The sequence below is a fragment of the Malaclemys terrapin genome, chromosome 10, assembly GCF_027887155.1.
Source record: "Malaclemys terrapin pileata isolate rMalTer1 chromosome 10, rMalTer1.hap1, whole genome shotgun sequence".
NCBI lineage: Eukaryota > Metazoa > Chordata > Testudines > Emydidae > Malaclemys > Malaclemys terrapin.
The window spans coordinates 27549036-27575436 of record NC_071514.1 but is presented as its reverse complement, the minus strand read 5'-3'; the positions used below and the strand labels follow the sequence as shown (position 1 = coordinate 27575436).

General features: G+C 44.6%; 1 protein-coding gene across 1 annotated transcript in view; it reads left to right on the top strand.

Moving 5' to 3' along the window:
* MYO1E (myosin IE) overlaps positions 1-26401 on the top strand; it is a 149897-nt gene that overhangs the window by 110808 nt on the left and 12688 nt on the right. Inside the window, exons 20-26 of the mRNA XM_054041509.1 lie at positions 1237-1351; positions 3196-3365; positions 3919-4064; positions 9042-9188; positions 10670-10827; positions 12189-12281; positions 16482-16686. Of these exons, the coding sequence (XP_053897484.1) occupies positions 1237-1351; positions 3196-3365; positions 3919-4064; positions 9042-9188; positions 10670-10827; positions 12189-12281; positions 16482-16686 (1034 nt within the window). The remainder of the gene's footprint in view (positions 1-1236; positions 1352-3195; positions 3366-3918; positions 4065-9041; positions 9189-10669; positions 10828-12188; positions 12282-16481; positions 16687-26401) is intronic.

The following is a 26401-nucleotide window of genomic DNA, read 5'->3' as shown; positions in this document are numbered from 1 at the left end:
TCCACTTACATCTCCCCACCCAACTTTATCTTTGCCTCTTTATGATTTGTATATATACACACACAGTTAAGAATTCCTAGGATATTCTAAAATCCTATTTCCTTATCAAGGAACTTACAATGTGCTATAACTAACATATAGTACACTATTACTTATTTTTAAAAAACTAAAAAGTAGTGCAGTTTTAGTGAATATTAGAGGCATACCTACCACGTAGCTAGGTCAGCATACGCTTATCTGAACTTAAGACACCATTCCATAAATCCAAGATTTTGCTTTCTATTCCTGAGAACAACTTAATTCCTCAAGCACATCCTATGAACTGAAAGCTTACGGAGCTCTGACGTGGTAAATGGGAAATCTAACTAAAATGGGAAATCCTTAGTTATAATTATATAAATGGCATATAATTTCTTATGTATGGATTGCCAAGAAAATAGTATTTCAGAACACAACAATGGGGCAACCTCAAGAACTTCTGGACATAGCATACAGGGAAATTTCCCAGAGACCCCCTAAAACCTTGCCAAGGAACAGTATATCATGCACAGATTCATTGATCCGGATCCAAGCTATGTCTGACGGGAACCTAGAGCCCCGAGTAACTTGGACCCACAGAACCATCCAGGGGGCTTCCACCACTGAAGAAGACTGTAACCAAGAGGCACAAGGAGTTTGAAATTCAGACTTGGACAGGGCAGGAGCTAGTATTTATTCACCCTCTGATGCCTCTTGTATGTGAAATGAGAGGGCAGTATCAAGTTATGCATCCATTATGACGTGTTATCTAAGACAAGACCAGCCCCCTCCTGTACTCTGGCAATGCCATGCCCAGATTCAGCCAAGAAGCAGCAAATGGCAGAAGGGCGGGTTATGTAGTGTAACTGAGCAGGGCCCACTAGAGAATCACAGCCTAAAGTTGCGATAGGAGTGCTGCAGGGAGAAAAGACTATCCCTATTCACCATCCTCCAGACTTTGGCAGCAGGAGTAGGGGGTAGACTCTACATGAGCCATTGTTGCTCACATCACCATCAGAGGACACTTCTTCCTTTCCCTGCAAGATCTTTCTTTCCCAGTCTGATGCTGGGCCCACTGACAGTGCTTGTAAGGTACTCTTGGGTCTGGAGTGTAACAAATAGGTGGCATCCATGAAGGTTGAAATTGAAATGTGGATTTTTTCAAGCTCACTTATTCCTCATCTAACGTGTTTGACCCATTTTCCTCTTTATCTGTAGCTGTTTTTGCTTGAAGAGATGAGAGAACGGAAGTATGATGGATATGCTCGGGCAATCCAGAAGGCATGGAGGAAATACATGGCCAGGAAGAAGTATGTACAAATGAGAGAAGAAGGTATGTCTTTACTTCTAATGCTGTAGTAGCTACATGAACTATCCCAGAGCCAGAAACAGAGCATGATTCAAACAGGCACAGTAATATCTCCCATCCTGGAGTGCAAACTCTTGCATTGCTTTGTTTGAGGTTGAGTGCATTTTGCTAACAATTTGAAGTGGTAGGGATAGAGGTTATCTAATACTTAGGGAGAGAGCTTCCCACAGCTAAACAGAAGCTGGGACCTGGGACGAATACAAATTCAGTCCTAGAGTTTGTCATGCTTTATTGCCTTCCTGGGCAATAGCTAAACACTTCTACAAGCTCTGAGCTTTAAACCAAAGGTGAGGTATGCATGTTTTGAAAAATGTCTGATTCTTAACAGAAAACAAATCTGTTATGATGGCAGAGGACTTTGAGTAATAATTCAGGTTTTGGGGATTGGTACTAGATATAGATACTGTTTCATTTCCAGGGACAAATCTTGCTAAGCATATAGTTCTACAGTAACTCCTCACTTAAAGTCGTCCCAGTTAACGTTGTTACGTTGCTGATCAATTAGACTATTAGAGAACATGCTCGTTTAAAGTTGCGCAATGCTCCCTTATAATGTCGTTTGGCAGCCACCTGATTTGTCTACTGCTTGCAGGAAGAGCAGCCTGTTGGAGCTAGCTGGTGGGGGCTTGGAACCAGGGTGGACCGGCAGCCCTCCATCAGCTCCCGGTTCCCCTAAGTTCCCTGTGCTGCAGCCACCCAGCAGGCTATCAATTGCTGGCAGTTCAGCTGTCCCTCCACCCACTGCCATGTGCTGCTCCTGCCCTCTGCCTTGGAGCTGCTTCCTGGAGCCTCCTGCTTTCTGTGCGGGGGAGGAGAGAGAGGAGGGCTAATGTCAGGGTGTCCCCCTCCCCCCTGCTCCTGCACCCCACTTACCCCATCTCCATAGAGCAGGGGGCGGGACAGGACAGGGCTCAGGACGGAGGGAGCTTGCAGCTGCTGTCTCAACTTGCTGATCTACTTAAAAAGGCAGTGTACTTAGAGTGGGGTCAGCATACTTAAAGCGGTAATGCGCATTTCTCTCTCACACACGGTGTGTGTGTGTCTGTCTCTGTCTGCCATGCTGTCTCCCTTCCTTCCATCATACTGTCTTATAGGGTGTGAGGCTACATTAACAACTATGGGTTAATCCTTGAGGGCTCAGCCGATTGCTAGTTCATCATTTAACAGTAAGGCATTCCCTGGGAAATATCCCACCCTCTGACTTCACCACCTCAATCAAGCTTCACAATCATCATCGCTGTGTACAGTATTAAATTGTTTGTTTAAAACTTATACTGTCTCTGTTTGTGTGTGTGTGTGTGTGTGTGTGTGTGCGCGCATATATATATAGTCTTTTGTCTGGTGAAAAAAATTTCCCTGGAACCTAACCCCCCTATTTACGTTAATTCTTATGGGGAAATTGGATTTGCTTAACATCATTTTGCTTAAAGTCGCATTTTTCAGGAACATAACTACAAGGTTAAGTGAGGAGTTACTGTGCAACATTTTTTTTTTTTTTTTTTTTTGGCAGTTGCTCTTTGAGAGTTCTACAGAGATCAGATTTGTATCAGAACTTCCCCAAATTCTGGAGGTGATTCTCCATTCTGGGCAAAGTGTTTAAATAGTTACGGCTTTCAAAGCACACATCTGCCTGTCAAAAGGATTACCAACTTAAACAGTGCCTTTTTTCATCTGCCAGACAAATATATTTGCCTACATTTTCCTCTAATGTTAAGCTCCTCTTGAAGCCCTGTGAGCTCTTTCTATTCATGAATTTAGAAAGTTATTTGGTTAGCAGTATTTATTAATGTACTCTTTTGGTGTTCAAGCCTCAGATCTGTTGCTGAACAAGAAAGAGAGAAGGCGAAACAGCATCAACAGGAACTTTATTGGGGACTACATAGGCATGGAGGAGCATCCAGAGTTACGTCAGTTTGTAGGGAAACGGGAGAAGATTGATTTTGCAGACACGATTACTAAATATGACCGGCGGTTTAAGGTATGGTTACAAAAAAACCTCCTGAGCCTCAGTCTAGTCATGGTGTCTAAGTTATGGAGCAGTGTTTTTTAGGAACTACCGTATAAAGGAAACCCCTCCATGCTTGGAATACCTCAGTTTCTGATTGTAAATAGGCTATAGAGCAGTTCCATACAACCTAGGATTTCAGATCTGAAGGAAAACTATCACTCTTGGGACTAATGGATAGAGGATGCCGTCACATTCTTTAGCCATGGTCCATGTTACATCATTTTCACACTTTCTATCCCAAGGACAGAGGGGGCGGTGGCAGATGCTGGGTAGAAAGTGGTGTTGGAATTAAGAAATAGAGAACAGGGAGCAAAGCTATATCTTTATCTAAATGAAATCCAAGCTGAATAACATTCACCCACTTCGCTACATCCTCCTTCCCCCGCCCCCCCCAAACAAAATAAAGCTGGTACATTATGTATCTGTGGCACATTCATGTGTTTCTTATTTGGCTAATTTCAGGTGCCTATGTAGTTTGATGATGCTGTATATTTATATTTTTTCAAATCATTTCACATTTCAGGGCGTGAAGCGAGACCTTGTCCTCACCCCAAAGTGCATATATCTGATTGGGCGTGACAAGGTGAAGCAGGGGCCAGAAAAAGGCCTGGTGAAGGAGGTGTTAAAGCGGAGGATTGAGGTGGAAAGAATTCTTTCTGTTTCCCTAAGGTCAGTGCCTGGCCAGGTTCTTTCTGCTGGCAGAGAAAAATAATGTAGGAACAGAAGAGGAGAAGTTGTTTACTAGGGCTGGAATAATATGAGCACTATTCGGTGAATTTGAAAATTAATGGAGGCAAGGGGACTGGCAGTTCTGAAACCAAACTGCTTTTCCATTCTTACTAATATGCTAGCTCCAGGAGTACACACACTTACATTTACACACAAACACATGCAGATTTTCTGAGTACCTGTTAAAGTGGTGCAATCAGTAGTTCTTTTACAGGAGTTCTCAGTTTGGCCCATGGCTTCCCAGAAAAATGTTCTCCACCTGCATTATCAATCATAATTAACATTAAGAGGTGGTAATGACTTTTGATCCAAATTTCTGTCTTAGAAATAATTCCTAATGCTTTTTGAGTATATTTTGTGAGAGTCCGACTTCCTAGAATGCTTCCAGAAAAGCTTGCTGGAGTGATGTTCTCTCTGGCCATTCTACATTAAGCCTTTAGTGCTGCTAAGTACTTCTGCTGACCCAGGGCCAGACACATTCCCGACTACAGGAAATAGCTTCTGTGGTCACATAATTCTTAGAAACCACTTCCAGGTGACTCAGTACAAAACAGCAAGAAACTGCACATCAGACAAATGGATTCCCACGTAAAACACTTCCTCCCTCACAGAAGCAGAGAACAAAGTCTCCTGCCATCTTTGTATTTGTTATCACATTTTGCCAGTGCTGGCATTTGATTGACATTCAGTACTCAATGATACAGAGCTATCTGCTTAGGGCAATAAGTGGAGTTAAATATTAAACTAAACTAATTATTTTTAAAATATTCCCATACTTAAGTATTATGGGTTGATAACTAAAAGTAAACTTTTGAAGTACATGTTTATAAATACCTGTCTCATACTAGCCCAGTGTAAAATGGGGTGTAAAATGCGCCAGCTCACTCTATGGCATTTCTAAGCAGATAGGTTAACACATACTGGTCCTGTTCTTTTCCACTGCATTTTCAAAGCAAGCTTGTGTTGTTTTATTTGTCACACATTTATAACAAGAATTGCAACCATGAACGGCTACAGTAATAGGTGTTGGTTGGATGTTAGAGCAAAGTCTCTTATTCTGGTGCCTGAAAACTAAACTGTGAGTGAGGGTCCTGAAAATTACTACATCCAGACACTCAGACAAGGACCCTAGTACTCTGTGTATACAGCTGTACTGAGTAAGCTAAAAAGAAGCCTGCCTCCAGATTGCCAACTCAGTAAGAGTGGTTACACTCATTACCTCAGATGGAAGCATACCTTTCTGTAGATAAACCAAATCTGATGAATTCAGAACTCTATATTTATTATATTGATGTTATATTTAATGAGGCTTTGGCCATGAGTTGTCAGTGTGCTGTTATCATCATAAACCAATGCTTGTGGTTTCCAAAAATTTCAGAAATTACATGGCATAAGACTGTCTCCAGATTTAAAAAAATAAATATAGTGAGGGGTTTTTTTTTTTATGTTTTCATTTTAGTGTGGGCCAAACTCAGAATGAATATTACTTACAGAGGTTCTTGTTCTATATTGAGTTAGGGTAGCCAGGCTAAATCAAGTAGGAAGAGAGGCACAGAGGTGCCTTCCCTTCCACCAGGCTATACAGAAGTTACTATCTGGAATAGGACCAGACTTTATGGGGAATCTGAGATACTACTGCCCTGACAATGGCAAGAATTAAAAGTTTTCATTGCCATTCTTAATAGATTTTTACAGAATTATTGGAATAATACAAAATCCTTCCTGTTGTACACTTAATGCCTATTCATGTGCATGTATGTTACCAAAAGCCACATATTCTTGTGGAAAAACAATCTGCCCGCCCCCTTTCCCCTCCCCCTCCCAAACATGCTAAGTTCAGAAACCTCATGGAGAATTTTATTTGTATTAAAATTCTCTGTCTTTTATTCTCTCAAAAACAAATCAATCCCCAAATTTTCAACAAAATCTTTCTCAGCCTGGAAAATTCTGCATGTTTTTGAATATATTTAAAATAATTAGATTTCTGAGCCAACCTGGAAATGAATCTGAATGTACCCCAGAAGTAAAATATGCTAAATTAAATTTTCCTGAGGTCATATAGAATTGTTTACAATTATACTTCTGTAAAGGGCATTTCAAAGGGTTCAATTCTTTTCTAAACTCTTCTGATTTAACAGGAGCGCTCAGCGTAGAATAAAGCATTTTTTTTAAATGGGGATGAGAGAGGGAGAAAGGGTGATTAATTGTCAGAGAAGTAGGAAGGTTCAACTTTTCCTCTCCTAAATGTCCTGTTTGGGGGGTTACCTGGGATGGAATTGCTGTGGTTTGGTTATGGTAGAGTGGAGTGACTGTTGATACTTGTATTTTAAGCTACATCAAGGGCACCTAGAATGGGCTGATAGGTATTCTCTCTCTTTTGTATATACATATAAATAAATACTTACACTCTGTAAGGGAGAGACTTACAGCCCACAGCAATCTGAGGGAAAGTGAGTATCAAAATGCTGCTGGTGGTTGCCTCTCCCATATTTAAAGGGCCAGCTATCAGCCAGGCATGCTGGGAAAGGATCATTGTAAAAGGGTGTGCAGAAAAGGGGAAGTTAATTAATAGCCAGGTAATCAGAAAATAGGTAATTGTAAGAGAGAGAAGACTGAATTAGGTGAAAGAGCCTTACATGCTTGGCCTAATTAGTCCTCTTTTATTTTATTATGATGTGTTGAAGTAGTAAATATCCAGATTTCTTTTAGACATCAGTGACTTCTTTTGCTTGGTTTACCCCCATATGTACTTTTTTGAGAAATGAAGTCATCTCCTGCTGACAGCCATGTAATTTTGGCTTCCCTTCCACCAGGCTATACAGAGGCATGGTTTGTCACAGCTTTCAGTTGCAGTCACTAGAATACGTGGATATTGACCCTATGAGTATCACTGTAGTAGCTACTTCTAATAAACTGCAGTTTAAAAAGACCCTTTCTAAATAAAGGTTAACTGTAAATCTAATGGGGTATAAAATGCTGAAATACAAATTAATTTCTTTTCAGAGAGAAATGCAGACTACAGCTTCCTCTTTTGCTTAGTATGTGACATCTAACATGCTGAGACAGTAACCCAATATTATCTAATGTTGTTAGCAGTCAGAACAGAAGATGAAAGGGAGGCCAGTATGCAACAAAGCCTCACACTAGTATGGGTGCCTTTAAAAACTGTGTGCAGCTTCTGACATCTGTGAGAAATTGCAGCCCAAACACATGAGTAAGACAGTAGACAGATCCAAAGATAAGTCTGAATCTGAGTATGAAAACAAATAAACTTGCAAGCTTTTGTTTCATGGCCTTATGCCTGTGATCAGGATAATGCGAACGGGGAATGGAGGGAGCCTTTTGATAAAAATATAAGCGTCTTCTAGTGATTTTGCACTCACATGCCTCTAAAGTGGAGCTTTTAATTGCAACTGTTTGGGGTGTTTGTGGAGAACATTGTTATAAATCACTCAGACACCTTCTTCCTCAGTCATAGCCTGGTCAGACATGTAACCATGACGTCTGTGTCCTTGCTTTGTAACTTACTGTGACCTCTTGGTGAAAAAGTATGCGCAAGTGAGAGAGACACAGACTTCATCCCTTCAGAAAAGTGTTCTGGAATCCTCCCACAGCCTTCCTTTAAAATGCTTCAGTTCCTAGCCGTAGGACTGGGATATTAGCACATCAGTACTAAAATCATCACCCACTAGAGAGAACATTCTGACAAGAAGACCTAAGACTGGTGGAATATCAGAGAAGTTGTGGCTTCAGTCACTCTGCAGAAAGCACCTCTGCAAAATGGCAGCCAATCTCTTAGGGTACAGCTTTTTTAAATGAATCATTATTGCAATATCTGGTAAGCCCGTTTCTTCACAAAAAGGGGAGAAAGAGACAGGGGGCCAGTTTGAGCTGGTATAAATTGGCCATGTCAATTGAAGTCAGTAATATAATAATTATGCTTAACACTTTACATCTTCAAAGTGCTGTACCAATAGTAACTCGGGCTTCGATCCTCAGAGGTATATAGGCACCTCGCTGCCACTGAACTATGAGGTAAGCATTGATGCCCCCTTTTACCGAAAGGACCCCTTTTACAGAAAGGAAACTGAGGCACAGAGGAGCAGACACAGTGACTAAATGACATGGCTCAGGAAGTCTTGGCTCATTGAACCAGGCTTACTGTCCTGGACCACATCGCCTCTATGAGATAAAAGATATATAAACAAGAACTATTAAAACATTAAGGCTGAAGCAAAGGTAAACCTGGAATCACAAGAGAGAATTTTCTATCATGGGGATTCCAGAAGTGTGCAGAATCAACCACGCCCCAGTCCTTTAGCAGAGCTCCATGTGCCCTTGGGACTCTGCCTGCAGGAGTTTGTAGGATCCTCAATTGGTGTAAATTGGAATCACTCCTTTAAAGTCAGTGGAGTGATGCTGACTTACACCAGCTAAGGGTCTTATCCAGGGTCTATGTTTGCTTCGCTGTCTAAGTTCAGGGAGTGCAAGTTAAAGGTGATGCAGCTTGTTTTGCTTTTATCGGTTTGAGTTTCAGTCTCATTTTAAGAAGTATTTCTTTTTCAGCTTTTCTAATTAACTTTACACAACATTCTACAAATCCAGTCTTAATGACTAGCTTTGCTGTTGTTAAGGATATGAGCTTTTCTTTGTAGCACATGTTCCCATTTTATAATAACAATACTTACCTTAAAATGACTAATTTGTATTCAGTTATCACACAAGAAGATTGTTTTGGGGATTCCATTACCAGCAGCTGAAACAAAGAACCATTATCTAAAAGCAAAACTCAGCTATTAATTCTTCATTAGATTTTTAAAAAATCTCCATGATTGCTTTCAAATGCTATTAAAATGAAGGGCTATTTTTGCACTTTGGATTCAAGGCTGAATGATGCATGGTCTGATTTCTTTACAGCACAATGCAGGATGACATTTTCATTCTACATGAGCAGGAATATGATAGTTTGCTTGAATCGATCTTCAAAACGGAATTTTTAAGCCTTTTATCTAAGCGATATGAGGAGAAAACACAAAGAAAACTACCTCTGAAATTTAGCAATACGTGAGTAATGGTTTTCAAAAAAAAATATTAAACAGCTGTTTCTTCCTGCTGCCAGGGTAAAGATGCAAAAACCAGGTTAGTGTAAGTATTGGATTCTCATATTTATATTCCCCCGGGGGCTCGGGGGCCAGGCCGGCGGTGCGGTGCCGGGGGCTCGGGGGCCGGGCCGGTGGTGCCGGGCCGGCGGTGCAGGGTCGGGGACCGGCAGTGCTGGGCGGGCCGGCACCCCAGGGCCCGAGCCAACCCAGGCTGGAAACGCCGGGGGGGCCAGACTGGGCCGCGCCTCCTCCCCCCACACGCTCCTTACCTGCTTCAGGCTTCCCGCGAATCAAATGTTCGCGGGAAGCAAGGGAGGGGGCAGAGTTGGGGCGGGGACTTTGGGGAAGGGGCGGAGTTGGGGCAGGGCCGGGCCCCGTGGCGTGTCCTCCTTTTGGAGGCTCAAAGTATGGTAACCCTGGGACAGAGGCCTGCAGGGATCAGTGGGGGTAGCTTGGATACGTATCTGAACTTCTAGATGCTTGTTCAAAGAAAACTCCAGATGTTCGAGAACTTGGATTTGTAGGATTTTGTTTGCATGTTGGGGCTGGTTTTTGCTTTAAGGGCATGCTGGAAACCATATCAATAAAATTGCATTCTTGCTAATACTCCTACGAAGTAAGCAAATTAATGACATTGAGCTTGGAGTTTGCATGTCTGTTTTATTCCAGTCAAAGCAGTGTAAGAATTATTTAAGGGAGAATATCATTTTATCTTGATAATGACATGGGTGAGTAGGAAAAAGTGTAAAAAGTTCCATATAGTCATATAGACTGGGAATCTAAAGCCAATAACAGAGGTGGTTTTGGTTTTGCCATTCTAAAAAGCAGTGCATAACAACTGAGGTTTTGCACATCATGGCTGCCTGAGCCCATCTCTAGCTACAGTACATTGAAGGTAATATGCATTTGCAGATACAAGCTGTGAACGAGACTATTTGAATTTTGATAGAGGCCTGTATCTTCAAAGGAGGACATAAATACACTTGCAAAAATGTACATGTTCCCATTGTTCCCACAACGAAATGTATTTGCATGCCTATGTCAGGTAATACCCAGATACCCATTAGTGTAGTGTATGCCCTGTGACACCCACTAGCATGCACCTATGCAGAGTTCTGCAGGTACACTGGGTGATGCGTTAGATAATATACGCATCTATTGTTCAAACATTTGTCCTCAAAACTCCATCGAGAGCATCTTATGCCTTGTTTGTGTAGATTTCCCAAGAACCGTTAATGATGTCATGTAGGACACAAAAAGGCATGAAACCATGTTTTGTTCAGTTTAAAATATTCAAGATACAGTTTCTCAGCTATAGCGATCAGCGAGGTTCTGTTTATTTTTTCCCATTTGAAAGCTATCTGTTGGTTAGTGATGTTCCCTGGTCCTTGTATGTGAATGCTTCCCTTTTTGTCTCTGTGTGCGTGTGCGCGCTTGCATTAGACTTGAAGTGAAGCTGAAGAAGGAGAATTGGGGACCATGGAGTGCAGGTGGTTCTCGCCAAGTGCAATTTATGCAAGGCCAAGGAGATTTAGCTATTCTCAAGCCAAGTAACAAGGTGCTGCAGGTCAGCATTGGACCAGGACTACCAAAGAATTCCCGTAAGTATGAATTTCCCTTTGACTGTCCTTCTGAATGGATCAGAGTCTTGATTTTGGCTGTTTGTTTTACTTTTATTTCTCGGTCTCTTCCCTATCCACCACCTACCCTATGTTCTTCGTTGTTTCTCTATGGCATTCACAGGAAGAGTAGATTGCAGACTGTAATGCTGCAACATACTTACCTCTCCTTGTACAGCCTTTGTTGGATTCACTGTTAATTCAGCAGTGCACACTCACTGCTGGTGGAAGCCTCTGAAACTCATGGCCCTGGGACATAAGACATCTGGTCTTGTACCATGGGACAGAACACAAGTGGCAGATCAGACATTCATTCCATGCACAAAGGGTACCCTCTTCCACAAAATCCACAGAGAACCCTTTTCTGGTTTGTGAATCCATGTGTGAGGAGGGAGGCAGGCTGGGCTAGGAGAAAAAGGTGCCAATAGCAAATTATGGAGTGATACAACAGCAAGGAATCAGCTCCAAGTGTAATAGTACCTGAGGATGCATTAGTTTTGCCTCAGAGCACCTCTGTGCTGTGAAACTTTCCTACCTCCTGTAAGGGGGTTCTGAAGACAGCAGGGGGAAGCCCCATTTGCATTGCTCCCTGCTCCTTTGGAGTCCTACCATTGGGGTAAGGAAGAGCCAAAGATGTAAAAGACCTTGTAATAACCTGTTGTCAAATGTTACAGCCTCTCAAACAGGAGCTTAAGTCGTGATGACTCATGCATGTCATGAGTTATTTTCAAACCATATTTAGCCTGCTTTGTTCCATTGTTTTTACAGCTATGGAGTACACCCCTCTACCTCTCATGCTCCCTTAACACACACACACACAATTTTCTCTACAGCCCTTTAATTCAAAAAACAGAAGGTGAGTTCTCAGCCACAATATGACCAGCTTGTGCCTCTCCAGTGGTGCAAAGGAGCCATAAAGCCAGCTGGTGAAGGATTCTGACATGGGGAAATCTTCTAGTGGCACAGAGTTGCAGTAACCCTTGGCATAGCAGGCTTACAAAGAAATTACTAGACAAAAAGCACCATTATGCCAACTCTCCTCGGCTTTTGGAACATTCCTTGGGGCTAATGGCAGGTGGGTGCCACTTAGACCAGCTTTATGATTAAAGCTCACCTGGACCACAGCTGGCCCCAGGACTGGGTGAGTTTGTTAAAATGGCATTAAGTTACCTTTGATCCCCCCAGCCCTTCAGGTGCTATGCTAAGCACAACTTGGCCAAAACCTGAATTTCAAATGGCTCCCTCTGATCAAGAACAAGGAGCTGACATTCAGCATAAGGACTTGTTTACTGAATGCTACACAGAGGATGGCAATCTGACAGAGCTTAACATGTTTATTTTAGGCCCCACGAGACGGAACATTACCCAAAGCCAAGGGTATTCCCATAGGACTCAAAGTCAGAATTACCCCATGAGGGCTGCTCCACCTCCCCCAGGTAAGTTATCTTCTGCTTTGGCTAAGGCAGCATTCCAGACTCAATTTCTTTCTTTCATGCCGTAGTTGGGCATCATTCTCCAGAATGCTTTGCAGTGGGGGGGTTTTTCTCCTTCAGTTCTAAAAGTATTTTTGAAATCACCATAACTGAAATTAGGCTCCTTAGTGTGATAGGCATTATATCAAACCAGTCCTTCAAATCCACTGGCACTTACTCTGAGACTAGTGTTCAGCTGGAGGTGTCTCATGTCAATTGTCATAGATGCCAGCATATATAGCCTCTTGATACAAAACACTGAATGTGCAGTTGCTTCTATGCATCTTCCACTTTAGGACACAGTATATACACACAGCACAGGGCTAGACAATACTCAGCCTTGTCACTGCGCTCTCAGTACCACACATAATGGAACTGGACTTGTGCCTCATTCCCTTGTTGTTATGCAAAAGCTTTTGTATATGCTGATGCATATGAGCTGTGCCAGTACGTAGGTGCAGAAGAGACCGTCTCTCCATGAGATGTTCTCCCCTTGAGGTTGAATAAACTAGTTCCCTGCATGGTAGCTGTGCTAGTCAGTAGTGTGCAGAGTTGAACCCTAGATTGATGTCACTAGGCTGTGTCGGTTACTTTCATTTTTGCCCTTAAATAAGAATTTAGAGTAGGAGTTTACAGGAAAGAACACTATTTTATTTACTTAACACTTCCCAAGATGTCCTTTTTCAAGAAGGAGCAGCCACTTATTTTAGAAAAGAAGTACAATGCTAGGAGAACTTCATGTCTAAAGCTGACACTCTTTGCCAGATTAAATAAAAAAGTCTAACTCATACAATACTGACTCAGGCAAGACAAAGTTCAGTGTGAGTCTCAGACAAAGGATTGCATGGAATGGTTTTCCTAGATGCCAAGCCTGTTTACAGCAATTAAGCAATAGGATGTTTGCACCGCAGTAGTTAAGGTTGGATCAACATTTCTTTTGCAAAACACTAATTCTGAATGTTTGTAATTAGGCAGTAAATACTTGTTCAGGGTTACATGAAACATCAACCCAGCAGCAGCTTGTTTGTTTTTAAAAATATTTGCAAACACTCTTGTCAGTGTTTAAGAATCAGGAATGCAAAGGATTGCCACATTGAGTTCAGATCTTATAGTGGCCCTTATGCTCTGAAGCATCCTCAGTTCAATAGCAAATCTGGGTGTAATGGGGGACCTCACCCAGGGGATACTGCTGGCAGCCCACCATTGCATCTTTGCCTCCATTTCCTTGAAGGAGGTTTTTAATAAGTCCACAGAAGTTTGTATCTTGAACATCACCCCTTAAGAATTATGTTTTAATTTAGTGATCTGTCTCAGCTTTAGACATGAAGGTTACTATTAACATTAGCCTTTTTTTCTGAAATACTAAGTGGCTACTTCTCATTTAAAGAGAGCATTTTGCAAAGAAATCTTGGGAAGTATTAGGTGAACAAAATATTGTTCTGTCCTGCAAGTTTATATCCAATAAGATTAATTTAGAGTAAGGGTACAGGTGAAAATAAGAGACCCTACTGACATCCATCTAGGTTCAACTCTGCACACTACTGACTAGCACAGTGAATATGCTGGGATCTAGTTTATTCAACCCCAAAGGCAGAACATTACATGGAGAGACCTCCCACTTTGCATCTATAGGGAAGATGAGCTGAGTCAACCTTAATCCATCAACCCCAGTTACATCCAAGCTACTTACCAGCAGCAAAGCCTTTATGACCCAGAACCCTCTGCTGGAGTCGGGGTTCTTCTTGGCAATAGCTGGGGAATAGTCCCTCCTCTTGGGTCAAGGTCCTCCCATGGAGGCTGAACCAGAAGGACCCTTCTTCAGGACAGCTTATGATTTCCTGCTGAAAACTCTCCTACCTAGAAGCATTCTCCCTGGGTTTCCATTGCTAGTGTGTCCCCCTCATCAAGTGCCCCCAGCTGCCTTCTCTGTAGGAGACTGCTCTTCCTACACTCCAGGAACCTCTGTTCTCCTAGTCCCTCCCACTTCCACCTCACCAATACCTTCCCTTTTATCATGCCCAGCTGCTTCCCTGCCTAATTAACTACTTCCTAGTTACTCACTGAGTTAATTAGTCCCAGGTGAACCTGAGTTGCCTCATTCCCCCTTGTGGAGCCTCTCAGAGGCAGGCTGATCCCCTGACCCCTACAGAGAGCTAGCTGCCCTCTGACATCCCTCCAGATCTGTGCTGGGTCACTTCAAGATTTTTTGTTTAAAAAAGAAAAAAGATTTTTTTAAATAGCCATTTAACGTACGAAAGCTGTCTGCTGCTCATGCAGTGTGTTCTTTATCAATACACCTGTGCAAGAAACCACCCTTATTCGGCAACCTACTGTCTTAAGAGAACATCCCAGAGCATCCCAAACAGACTGGCGGGGATTGTCAAAGGAAATTAGGCACCATGTGATTTGGGGACCTAAATCCTTAGGCTCTGATGAAAATCCCAGCCACAAAGTACAATTCTACTTCCCCCTTGCCCCACAGTGGGGGAAAGCAGACTGTGTTTGTCAGCCTCTTGAGTGGCCACATAAGAGAGATTCCAATGTATTCATGACCATTTGAAAATTATAATGGGACTACAGATGCACACACTACTGTGTACGCATTTACTTTAAAATAAACCTTAATAGAGATGTCCATAAAAGCTAAGATAAAACTAGATTTTATCTAATAATCTAGATAGATACATGTTGGGGCTAGCATTTATTTTTTATAATATAGGATCCTGAATAAAGGGTGGAACTTAAACTGCTGCCATAGTATCAGAGGAACTATCAGGAACTGAAGGTCATGCAATGTCAATGGAAGGCCAGGTGTGTCCTAGATTTGCTGTAAGCTCTTCCAGGACCCAGTGTCATGAGGAAATACTAATGAATGAACTCCTATTTCCCCACTGTGATCCTTCAGTGTGCTAGTTGTCCAGCTGGCCACTGCTTTTAACCCCAGGCGGGGAGTGGAAAGGGTCACCGGATGGTGGTGCATGTATTGTGCCCAATCCTGCTTTGATTGAATTTAGTGGGCGTTTGAGGCATGGAAGGAATGCAGGATTGAGCTCATAAGCCCTGATTCTTCGAGTGATGGCCCGTATATGGATTCCAAACCTGGGTGCACCCACATTTGGAATACAAATAGGGGACCATGCGTCTCGAAGAACCTCCAGTTACAGGCAAATAACTTCTTCTGCAATGAACTCAGAGGTTCGTAGGTGCTTTTTTAAAAGTGTGTTTTAGAGGCAAGGTTTCTGGAAGGGCGTGCAAAGTGCTGCACCATGGTTCAAGGACAGTTAAAGGCAGCACACCTGCTACAGTGCACTGTGCAGGTCAACACAGTCTCTAATATGTATAAGACAAAGCACTGCCTCATGCTGTACGGTGCAACATCAGTGAAATGTGCGTGGTTAAATATTGTGAGAGGTTACACACATATGCAGTAAACAATTTTCAAAAGTTCCTCGTAATCGTGAGTAAACTCTGTCAAATCATTAGCCATATTATCACATGCAAAATTCAAAATAGGAGCCACTATTTGATCTACGAGAGAGCCAGAAAGCATCTGAATACACCTTTTCTATTCATTTAGTGCTTCTGTTAAACAGGCAAACATTTATATCAACATTATTTTAAATAAAACCTTTGTAAGGGGTAATAAGGTCAGTGTTCAGAGAGCTCTATGGGGTTTTCCCCATCTGACTCCCTTTAACTTTAGGAATTTCAAGGACCTGACCCAAAGTCCACTGAAGTCATTGGAAGTCCATTGCCTTTAATGGCAAGCCAAGGTGGCTAAACCCCCATGCAATGGTTTTAAAACACAAGGGCTAAGGTTAAACAGCAGCCAAGATCAAAAACATATGATTTTGCTAAACCAAGAGCTGTGCAAATCCCAGTGATCACTTAGAGTTTTATCACATACCTGAACCTTAAACAAGGGTCATGAACTCATGAATCTGCGATGAGTTTTCGGTAACCCCGGCTTATATACAGAGCAAAGTTGGGGATCTCAGCTGAATTTTGCTTTGAGTTTTCAAATTCCTTGAAAGTTGAGTCCAAGTGACAATTGACAGTTGAACTGCAGACAAAGCTGAACACTGAAGAAAGGAGGCAACCTTTTGGAAAGCCTGTTATCCCCACAGTTGTACTGCACGGGTTCATGCTTTTTTATACTTCTAGGTCACCATCAAAATGGAGTGATAAAAAGCCCTCAATTTGTGCCACATCCCCACACCCCAGCGAACCAACGAGCCAGTCAGAAGAACCTGTATACAACTATGGTGCGCCCACCTTTACCACAGCAACTCTCGGCAGGATCAGACAAGGTTTCACACCAACCAGAAAGTCTGGACTTCCTCAAGGTGCCTGACCAAGGGGCTGCTGGGTAAGCTTTTATGTGGAGTCTCTTTCAAAGAAAGAAGGGCTGATCTTTATAAAGAGGTTCCTGGACTTAAATTATGCATCACTGATGAAATTATATTGTTTGCACACATGGCCAAATCATGGCATTAAGCTGAGCTCAGGAGTCCCATTGACTTCCATAGGATTTCTGCATGCAGAATAATCGCGGGCTCAGATCCATAATCCACTCACCATGGAGTCAATGTGAACCAGTTCCAGTATTCCCAATGCTAAGATCATGTACTTGCACAGTTCCTACTAAAGCCTGAAAAATGCTTTGAGAGTCTTTAATTAAGTCTCCTCTCCCCTCTGTGAGAGGGATTTTCATATCCATTTTATGGATGGGTAAACAGTGAGCATAGCTCACTCTGCCTCTGTCTCCCAACAACTGTCAGAACCCAGTCCCCTGTCCAATCACGAGACAGTATTCGCTCTCTAGTACTATCTTATTTTCATTGGAGGCACGATTACTCCATATGGGATTGATTTTTTTTTTTGGTGGGGGAAGAATGGCAGGATAATTCAATGGCAGGAAGTTGATTTTATTGGTGAAATTAGGGGCCTATTAATTCCACCTCAGTTTGTCTCCTTTGCACTCAGGAGGTGCAACATAAAGAGCTTGAATACTGGCCATATCTGGACAGCTGAGAATTCCCCCAGCAGGGGGTGCTCTCACCTGGCATATCCAGCCATTCCTAGTCCTTTCACAGGGGCCATACCAGGAAGGGCAGGGAGTATGGTTGAGGACCACTGCTGTCAAGCAATTCTCAGCTGGCACACAGTCCCTTAGTGACCTTTTGCAGCTGGTGTAGATTAGAATAGCCTCAATTCCAGCACCGGGACTAGAGCTGCACAAGGCAGAGAACTGGGGAGGCTATATCCAACTCCGTGACGTCCTGCCCCTATCTCCTACATGAAGCAGTTCTCAGTGCTGGATTGAAACTGATTGTATCAGACAATCATCTAGGAAGGGACCCAGCTAGATATATTAGATAATGATCATACTCAAGCAAAATATGCAATTAGGGTTGTTACAGTTACTTTGGGAAAGTAACATGTTACTGACTCAGAAGCGAAAACTAGTGATGTACACATTGCCGATTACTTCGTCAAGGATTTACTAGATTAATGATGACCTGTACATTGTATGGATGAGATGGTGGTACCAAATACCTTTGTTCACACTTGAGATGGAAATGACTCGATTACCACAGAGAAGTAACAGGAAGTGATGTCCAGGTTACATTTTTTGGTGTCAACAATAAGAGAAATATCTCAGAAACACTTGTTTAAAAAAAGTAATATCTTCCTATAATCTGTTACTATGACAACTACATGCACTAGGGAAAAAATGTCTCCTGTTTGACAATCGTGCTAAGCTTTATCAGCTGAAATCAGTAATAGAGATTTCTTTTGTTTTCAATTATGAATAAGCTATTCTAAATAATTGCAAATGATTATACCACAATGAACTTGTTGGCCCAAACTCATTGCCTGTGGTGTCCATGCATTTCCAATGGACAGGTGTTCTCATCACCAAAACCACCAGTACCACCACCGTTGGCAAAGAAGAAGTTCAAAGTGACCAAAGGCTAAATCGGCAATGGAGACGGAACTACCCACTCAACCCTCGCTTTCCCCTCATTGCTGTAGTGCGGGGAAAGCTTGAACAACTGCTGTCCATATTGCCACTGTTATGTGGATAAACAGAAGTCTTCAGTTTCCAGGATAACAATTTAGCACCTTTCCCAAGCACTAAAATCACAATTTAATAAATATTTAAACACAATATACTTAGTCATTCATTACAGTGACTAAGCAGTTTCTCCTGTAACTGAGATTAGTGGAAATTTTAGTGCCAGCTGATTTTCAGATTCAAAGGCTCTTGTCTGTTCAATTATTGTAAAACAAATCTGATCATGAATAATCACTTTGTATATTTTCATGCACACAGCTCCCTAATTCCCAGGGCCGGCTCCAGCGTTTTTGACGCTTGGAAAAAAAAAAAAAAAAGCCACGACCATCGGCAGCTCTCCTGCCGCCGCTTCATTCTTCGGCAGCAATTCGGCAGCAGGTCCTATCCTCCGAGAGGGAGTGAGGGACCCTCTGCTGAATTGCCGCCGAAGAGCCGGACGTGCCGCCCCTCTCTGTTGGCCTCCCCAAGCACCCGCTTGCTGCGCAGGTGCTTGAAGCCGGCCCTGCTAATTCCTTATAGTGAGATAGCTGTGGTGTGACTGAGATCCAGATGTCCCAGAGTACATTCAAATACCAAAGCAGTTAAGACCTGTGCAAATAAAAAACAAATCTGCTGTCAGGAAGTGTTAATAATTGTGCTCAGTGATAGTTGATACAGGTTCCCCACTGTTGCCTGCAGCCTATTAAAATACATTTTTGAGTATTCCTCAACAGCCCGCTCGTGTCTGGGGGGTTCCTCACGAACTGATAGTTTGTGTTGTTATTTCACTGCTTAAAATGGCATTGTCCAGGGTGCGTTTTGACTTACTGTTATTGGGGCTGGCTCCAGGCACCAACGCAGGAAGCAGGTGCTTGGGGCAGCCCCTGGGAAGAGGTGGCACGTCCAGGTCTTCGGCGGCAATTCAGCGGTGGGTCCCTCAGTCCCTCTCAGAGGGAAGGACCAGCCGCCGAATTGCCGCCGAAGAATGAAGCGGCACGGTAGAGCAGCCACCGAAGTGCCACCGATCGTGGCTTTATTTTTATTTTTTTTCTCTTTGCGGCAAAAAACCTGGAGCCAGCCCTGACTATTATTCTTAAGTCTCCATGCTGATTTTGATCCTGTGTGAGACATGGTGTTCCCTTAGAACGGGTGAGGAAGAGCAGGGGTGCAAAGTTTGCTCAGTGGAGGACTATGCTGACAACTTTCCAGGAGCACAAATTGTACAAAATGGAGTATTTTGCAGGCATCCTATTCTTTTTAATAAATAGAAGTGTGGCTCAGAAATTACAATATTGAAGATTATCACTGATCAAACTGGAGCATCACATTATAAGACTTCGTTTCATTGGGTCTAATCTCCATGTGAAAAATGAGGGGCAGTCCCAGGATGCATCTGGCTGGAGGCTGCACTTCACACACTGATGATTTTTTATTTTATTTATTTATTTATTTATTGGCAATTACTTGGTATGGTTTAGCCCAGAGGTGGGCAAACTACAGCCCGCGGACCACATCCGGCCTGCGGGACCATCCTGCCTACCCTTGAGCTCCCGGCCGGGGAGGCTAGCCCCCAGGCACTCCCCTGCTGTTCTTCCCCCTCTCCCGCCCCCCCCCAGCCCCCCAAAGCCTCAGCTCGCCAGCACTCTGGGCGGCAGGGCTGTGAGCTCCTGCCGGGCAGCACCGCTGCAAGAGCCCCCGGTCTGCCCCGGTGCTCTAGACTGCGTGGCTGCCAGTCCTGGTGCTCTGAGTGGCATGGTAAGGGGGCGGGGAGCGGGGGGGGTTGGATAAGGGGCAGGAGATCTTGGGGGGCAGTCAGGGGACAGGGGGCGGTTGGATAGGCATGGGAGTCATGGGGGGTGGGGTCCCAGGGGAGTGGTTAGGAGCAGGGGATCCTGGGAGGGGGCAGTGAGGGGACAAGGAGCAGGGGAGGTTGGATGGGTTGGAGGTTCTGAGGGGGGCAGTCAGGGGGCAAGTGGGAGGGTGTGGATGGGGCGAGGGCCAGGCTGTTTGGGGAGGCACAGCCTTCCCTTCCTGGCCCTCCATACAGTTTTGGAACCCTGATGTGGCCCTCGGGCCAAAAAGCTTGCCCACACCTGGTTTAGCCTATCTCAACAGTACCTGTAACAAGCACTCTCGCATAGGTCTTCTGTGAATTACAGCACTTGCAAAAAATCTACAATGCTCCATGCTGTACTCTAGCTAAATGCTTGCTCAGGTTTCCACTGGAGGCTATTATAAAGGAACACATCATATTTAGGATGATAGCAGCCGGAATCCGCTAGCCCACCATTTTCCAGAAATCCAACATGATCACTTCCTACCTGGCAAACAGGAGAGGTTGGGTACCTTAGATCTTCTAGAGGACAAATAGACAGGGCGCAGGACAGCTGTTTTGGAATGGAGCTGTCTATTGCTTCAATGACTATTGGTTAGGGAACAATGAGTCAAGTCGGCTAGACTGAGCACAAATTATATTAAAAGATACTTTCTCATTGAAAGCAGCTTTTCAAACATTTTATGTAGCTGTAGGTCACTAACTGACTCTAAGGTATCTTGGAATGATGGGTGCCGTGTTAGTTTAAGATTGTATTATTATAGGAAGAGTAGACGGGGTGAATTACACCTAAATGGGGACCATTGTCATCAAAATTCATTCCCTTTTATCCCGCCAACACCCCACCCCTTCTTCCCAGACTCTCCTCCCCCAAACAGAGTCTCTTCCCCCAACCCCTTACAATAGATTCTTGTCTTCCTCTTAAGTGAGGTGGGTCATTTAGCCCAGCCCACCACAGCAAGTGGCCAGCTGGCAGCAATTAGCCAGGTGCTGCACAGTTGTTCTGACTGACTCATTGCAGAGTCTTAGCCCTCACTGACCCCAGCAGCTGGGTCCCAACCATCCCCCGAAGATAGAACAGGAGGTTAAAGTAAAAACAAAGATGGTGCCACACCAGGTAGTTTGCTTAAAAGGGGTATGAATTTCTCAAACTAAGAAAATCGGAAGGGCCTGCTTTAGTAGCAATCTTCCTACCCCATCCCATCGCAGCTGTCCTGGTGTAGTCACACTGCTATATTTAAGGTCACTCCAGCCTTTCCATTGCTACTCTCTATTTATAGACATTTAAAACTCAGTAATAACAATTATGCTCTGGGCTGCAATTTGTTATTCACGGTCTTAGCCCGACAAGGAATCATTTTGCCAAATGTATAGTTTGTTCTAGGGATGGCTTGGGAAAAATAGGCATTGGGTTGAACTTTTGCCCAGCCTCTATCCTGACCCCTCCTGTTCTCCAGGACCTCTCATCAGGGGATGGGTGGGCACTCACTTCCTTCCACCACTGCAAGGTGGCCTTCAGAGGGCAGGCAAGGTGGGAGGGTCCCAGAGCTCAGGATGTAGTCCGAGACCAGAAGTCTACACAGCAGCCTTGCAGCCAGAGCCCCACGAGCCTGAGTTGGCTGGCATAGACTCATAGACTCATAGACTTTAAGGTCAGAAGGGACCATTATGATCATCTGGTCTGACCCCCTGCATGCTGCAGGCCACAAAACCCTTCCCTGGACTCTGCTGTTGAAGTCCCCAATCCTGTGTTTTAGTGACTTCAATCGGCAGAGACCCTCCTGCTAGTGATCCCTGCTCCATGCTGCGGAGGAAGGCGAAAAACCTCCAGAGGCTCAGCCAATCTACCCTGGAGGAAAATTCCTTCCCGACCCCAAATATGGCGATCAGTAAGACCCCGAGCATGTAGGCAAGAGTCTCTAGCCTGACCCCTGTTTCCTTCATATGGACTGCATGACCAACTGGAATTGATGGCAAAACATTGCCATTCTGCAGTAAAACAGCTTTAAGACTCATCTTCGATGAATCAATGAGCAGTCTCCACTCATCTGGATCGTGAACGATGTTGAGGGTTGCCATCACACCATCGATGTTGTTGCAGGCTACAAGATCACCTTCCATGAAGAAGAATGGGACAAGATCATTTTTTTTTGGGCCAGCCGCAAGAGTCAGTCAAACACCCCTCGTTTGACCCATGTCGTGGTGGAGCAGCTCAGTCACCCATCTGGTACACTTCAGCCTTATAGATAAGCAGCCATGCCACCCAGTACAGGAAAGTTTTTAGAGGATGTCCAGGTGACCTGCTTTAGTCCCTCCAGTTTAAGATGGTCTTTAGGTGATGGCTAGCCACCCCTCTTTGTTGGTTCAATGCAGTTCTATTTGCCCTATGATAATACTTAGCACAGTACTTTGTATAGCTCTTTTCTTTCTCCAGGCAGTTTACAAAATAATTAATCCTCACCATATATGAGAGAGGTAATTTTATTACATGATGCTTCAAAAACTGTAAACGTACATAGAGCCAATGGACTTTCTGTGCCAAGAGAAGTTCAGTTGAATTCCCACTGCACTGGATTGTTGTTCTGCTGTGCCAAGCAGGGGATTTCTGGACCTACAAGCAAATGTAATATGTATTCATATGTCCCTGTAGATTAGATGAGATCATCTATTCTAGCTTCCTGCTCCACTAATGTTCAACACATTTTGCCTTCTGTGCACCTTTTCTGCATAATGGGTTCTTACCAGCCCTGTCCCCCCCAAAAAAACCTTTAATATTAAGTTCTCTCCTACAGCCTTAGAGCTTTCTTTTGATTTGCATGATGTTTTATGACCGACACCTAAGAACCAAATGATAGACACTACTCCTTAATTTGACATCATGTCAACGCCTCAAGTAAACTCCAGAATGTATAGTAAGAACATCAGCATTCTTTGTTCCATAACACCTTACGTTTTCCTTTGTTAATTTGTGTAAGGATCCTCACCACTGCATGTCCATTTATTCTTGGTTAAATCTGTTCCTCTGTATTATTTGTCCTGGACAGGCTGCGTCAAATTGGATAATGTGAGTTAAATAATAAACACTTATCTTTGAAATGTGGTTAATAGTTAAGATGTATGAAATGTCCAATATAGCAGAGTGTCCATCCATCTCTTTGCGATGTGTCTGTCTATTGACTAGCATAACAGAGCCCTGATCATCTATGACTGCGGTCTCTAGTTGCTACCATATTATATCACTATTAAAGGTGTCCATTTAACAGAAAAGCTAGAGTGAGCCTCATAGTAATACTCCTGGGGTAACTGTAAATGACATTTTCATCTCAGTGAAGCTGACTTGTAAACAGATACACCCCAAGGTAGCCCTCAAAATATAACCATTTTGTGGTACTTTACATGCATTAAAAAGTAGTATTGTAGGTTTAGTCTTGAGGTAGGTGAAAAGACGGTTACTCACCGTTGTAACTGTTGTTCTTCGAGATGTGTTGCTCATATCCATTCCATTAGGTGTGCGCGCGCCGCGTGCACGATCGTCGGAAGATTTTCTACCCTAGCAACACCGGCGGGTCGGCTGTGGAGCCCCCTAGAGTGGCGCCTTCATGGCGCTAATATATACCCCAGCCGACCCGGCGCCCCCTCAGTTCCTTCTTGCCGGCTACTCCGACAGTGGGGACGGGGGGCGGGTTTGGAATGGATATGAGCAACACATCTCGAAGAACAACAGTTACAACGGTGAGTAACCGTCTTTTCTTCTTCGAGTGCTTGCTCATATCCATTCCATTAGGTGACTCCCAAGCCCAACTTAGGTGGTGGGGTCGGAGTGAGACATTGCTGTGTGCAAAACCGCTGATCCGAAAGCAGCATCGTCTCTGGACTGCTGCACTAGTGCATAGTGAGCTGTAAATGTGTGGACTGATGACCAAACCGCCGCTCTACAAATGTCCTGGATCGGAACATGTGCCAGGAAAGCAGTCGAGGAAGCTTGGGCCCTCGTGGAGTGAGCGGTGAGGTGCGGTGCTGAGACACCTGCCAGGTCATAGCAAGTCCGGATGCAAGACGTAATCCAGGAGGATAGGCGTTGTGAGGAGACCGGTGAGCCTTTCATTCGGTCGGCCACTGCAACGAAGAGTTGCGTCGTCTTTCTAAAGTGCTTTGTGCGGTCAATATAGAAGGCCAGGGCCCTGCGTACGTCCAGGGAATGCAAACGTTGATCCTGGCGAGTGGCATGTGGTTTAGGATGAAAGACCGGGAGAAATATATCCTGGTTGATATGAAAAGGAGAAACCACCTTAGGGAGAAAGGCAGGATGTGGACGAAGCTGCACTTTATCCTTGTGAAAAACTGTGTAAGGGGGCTCAGATGTAAGCGCCCTGAGTTCAGAAACACGCCTTGCTGAGGTGATGGCTACGAGGAAGGCTGTCTTCCAGGATAGGTACAGAAGTGAACAGGTGGCCAGTGGCTCGAATGGAGGACCTGTGAGCTTGGAGAGAACCAGGTTGAGGTCCCACGTCGGGACGGGCTGACGTTGTTGTGGGTACATCCGGTCTAAGCCCTTGAGGAATCTAACGACCATCGGGTTAGAGAATACCGAGGACGCGGGTTCCCCTGGGTGAAAGGCCGATATAGCGGCCAGGTGAACTCTAATTGAAGATATCGCCAACCCCTGCTGTTTTAGGGAGAGGAGATATTCCAAAATGAGAGGAATGGGTGCCTGCAACGGGGACGTGGCTCGTTGTTCGCACCAACAGGAGAACCGCTTCCACTTGGCCAGGTACGTGGTGCGTGTTGAGGGCTTCCTACTGCTCAGCAGAATCTGTTGGACAGAGAGCGAGCATTGCTGCTCTGCCTGGGTGAACCATGGAGCAGCCACACCGTGAGGTGGAGTGATTGCAGGTCGGGGTGACGCAACCGGCCGTGGTCCTGAGAGATGAGATCCGGACATAACGGAAGCGGGATCGGAGTCTGAACCGAGAGTTCCAACAGTGTGGTGTACCAATGTTGTCTCGGCCACGCTGGAGCGATCAGAATTACCTGTGCCTGGTCTCTGCGCAATTTGAGCAGTACCTTGTGGACCAGAGGAAACGGAGGGAAGGCATAAAACAGGTGGTCTTTCCAGGGAAGGAGAAACGCATCCGAGAGGGAGCCCGGAGCTCGACCTTGTAGGGAGCAGAACACGTGGCACTTCCTGTTGTCTCGAGATGCAAACAGGTCTATCTGGGGAAACCCCCACTTCTGGAAGATGGAATGTATGATGTCCGGACGGATAGACCACTCGTGCGTCTGGAAGGACCTGCTGAGTCGGTCCGCTAGAGTGTTCTGGACTCCAGGGAGGAACGATGCCGTGAGATGAATTGAGTGGGCGATGCAGAAGTCCCACAGGCGAATGGCCTCTTGGCATAGAATTGACGAACGTGCTCCTCCTTGCTTGTTGATGTAAAACATGGCCGTGGTGTTGTCGATGAGAACTAACACACAACGGCCACGTAGGAGATTGAGAAATGCCTGGCACGCCAGGCGCACCGCCATCAGTTCCCGAACATTGATGTGCAGGGCTAACTGGGGTGCAGTCCACAGGCCCTGGGTATGGTGTTCGTTGAGATGGGCGCCCCAACCCAGAGATGAAGCATCTGTGACCAGGTGCAGAGAGGGTTGTGGGGTGTGAAAAGGGATCCCCTCGCAGACCACATTGTGATCTAGCCACCAGGTGAGGGAGGTCAGGACCGAGTTCGGGACCGTGACCACCATGTTCAGGCTGTCCCGATGTGGACGGTATATCGATGACACCCAGGTTTGAAGTGGGCGAAGCCGAAGTCTGGCATACCTGGTTACGTACGTGCAGGAAGCCATGTGGCCCAGCAGGGTAAGGCACGACCTCACCGTGGTAGTTGGGAAGGCCTTGAGCCCTTGAATGAGGTTCTTGATGGTGCCAAAGCGGTTGTCTGGCAGGATGGCTTGTGCACGTCTGGAGTCTAGAACTGCGCCGATGAATTCTATTCTCTGGGTAGGTTCTAGAGTGGATTTGTCCTTGTTGAGGAGGATGCCCAACTCGTTGAATGTGTGCACTATTATGTGGACGTGAGCTTGAACTTGCTCCTTGGTGCGACCGCGTACCAGCCAGTCGTCTAGGTATGGGAACACCTGTATCCCTTGTCGACGAAGGTACGCTGCCACAACAGCCATACATTTCGT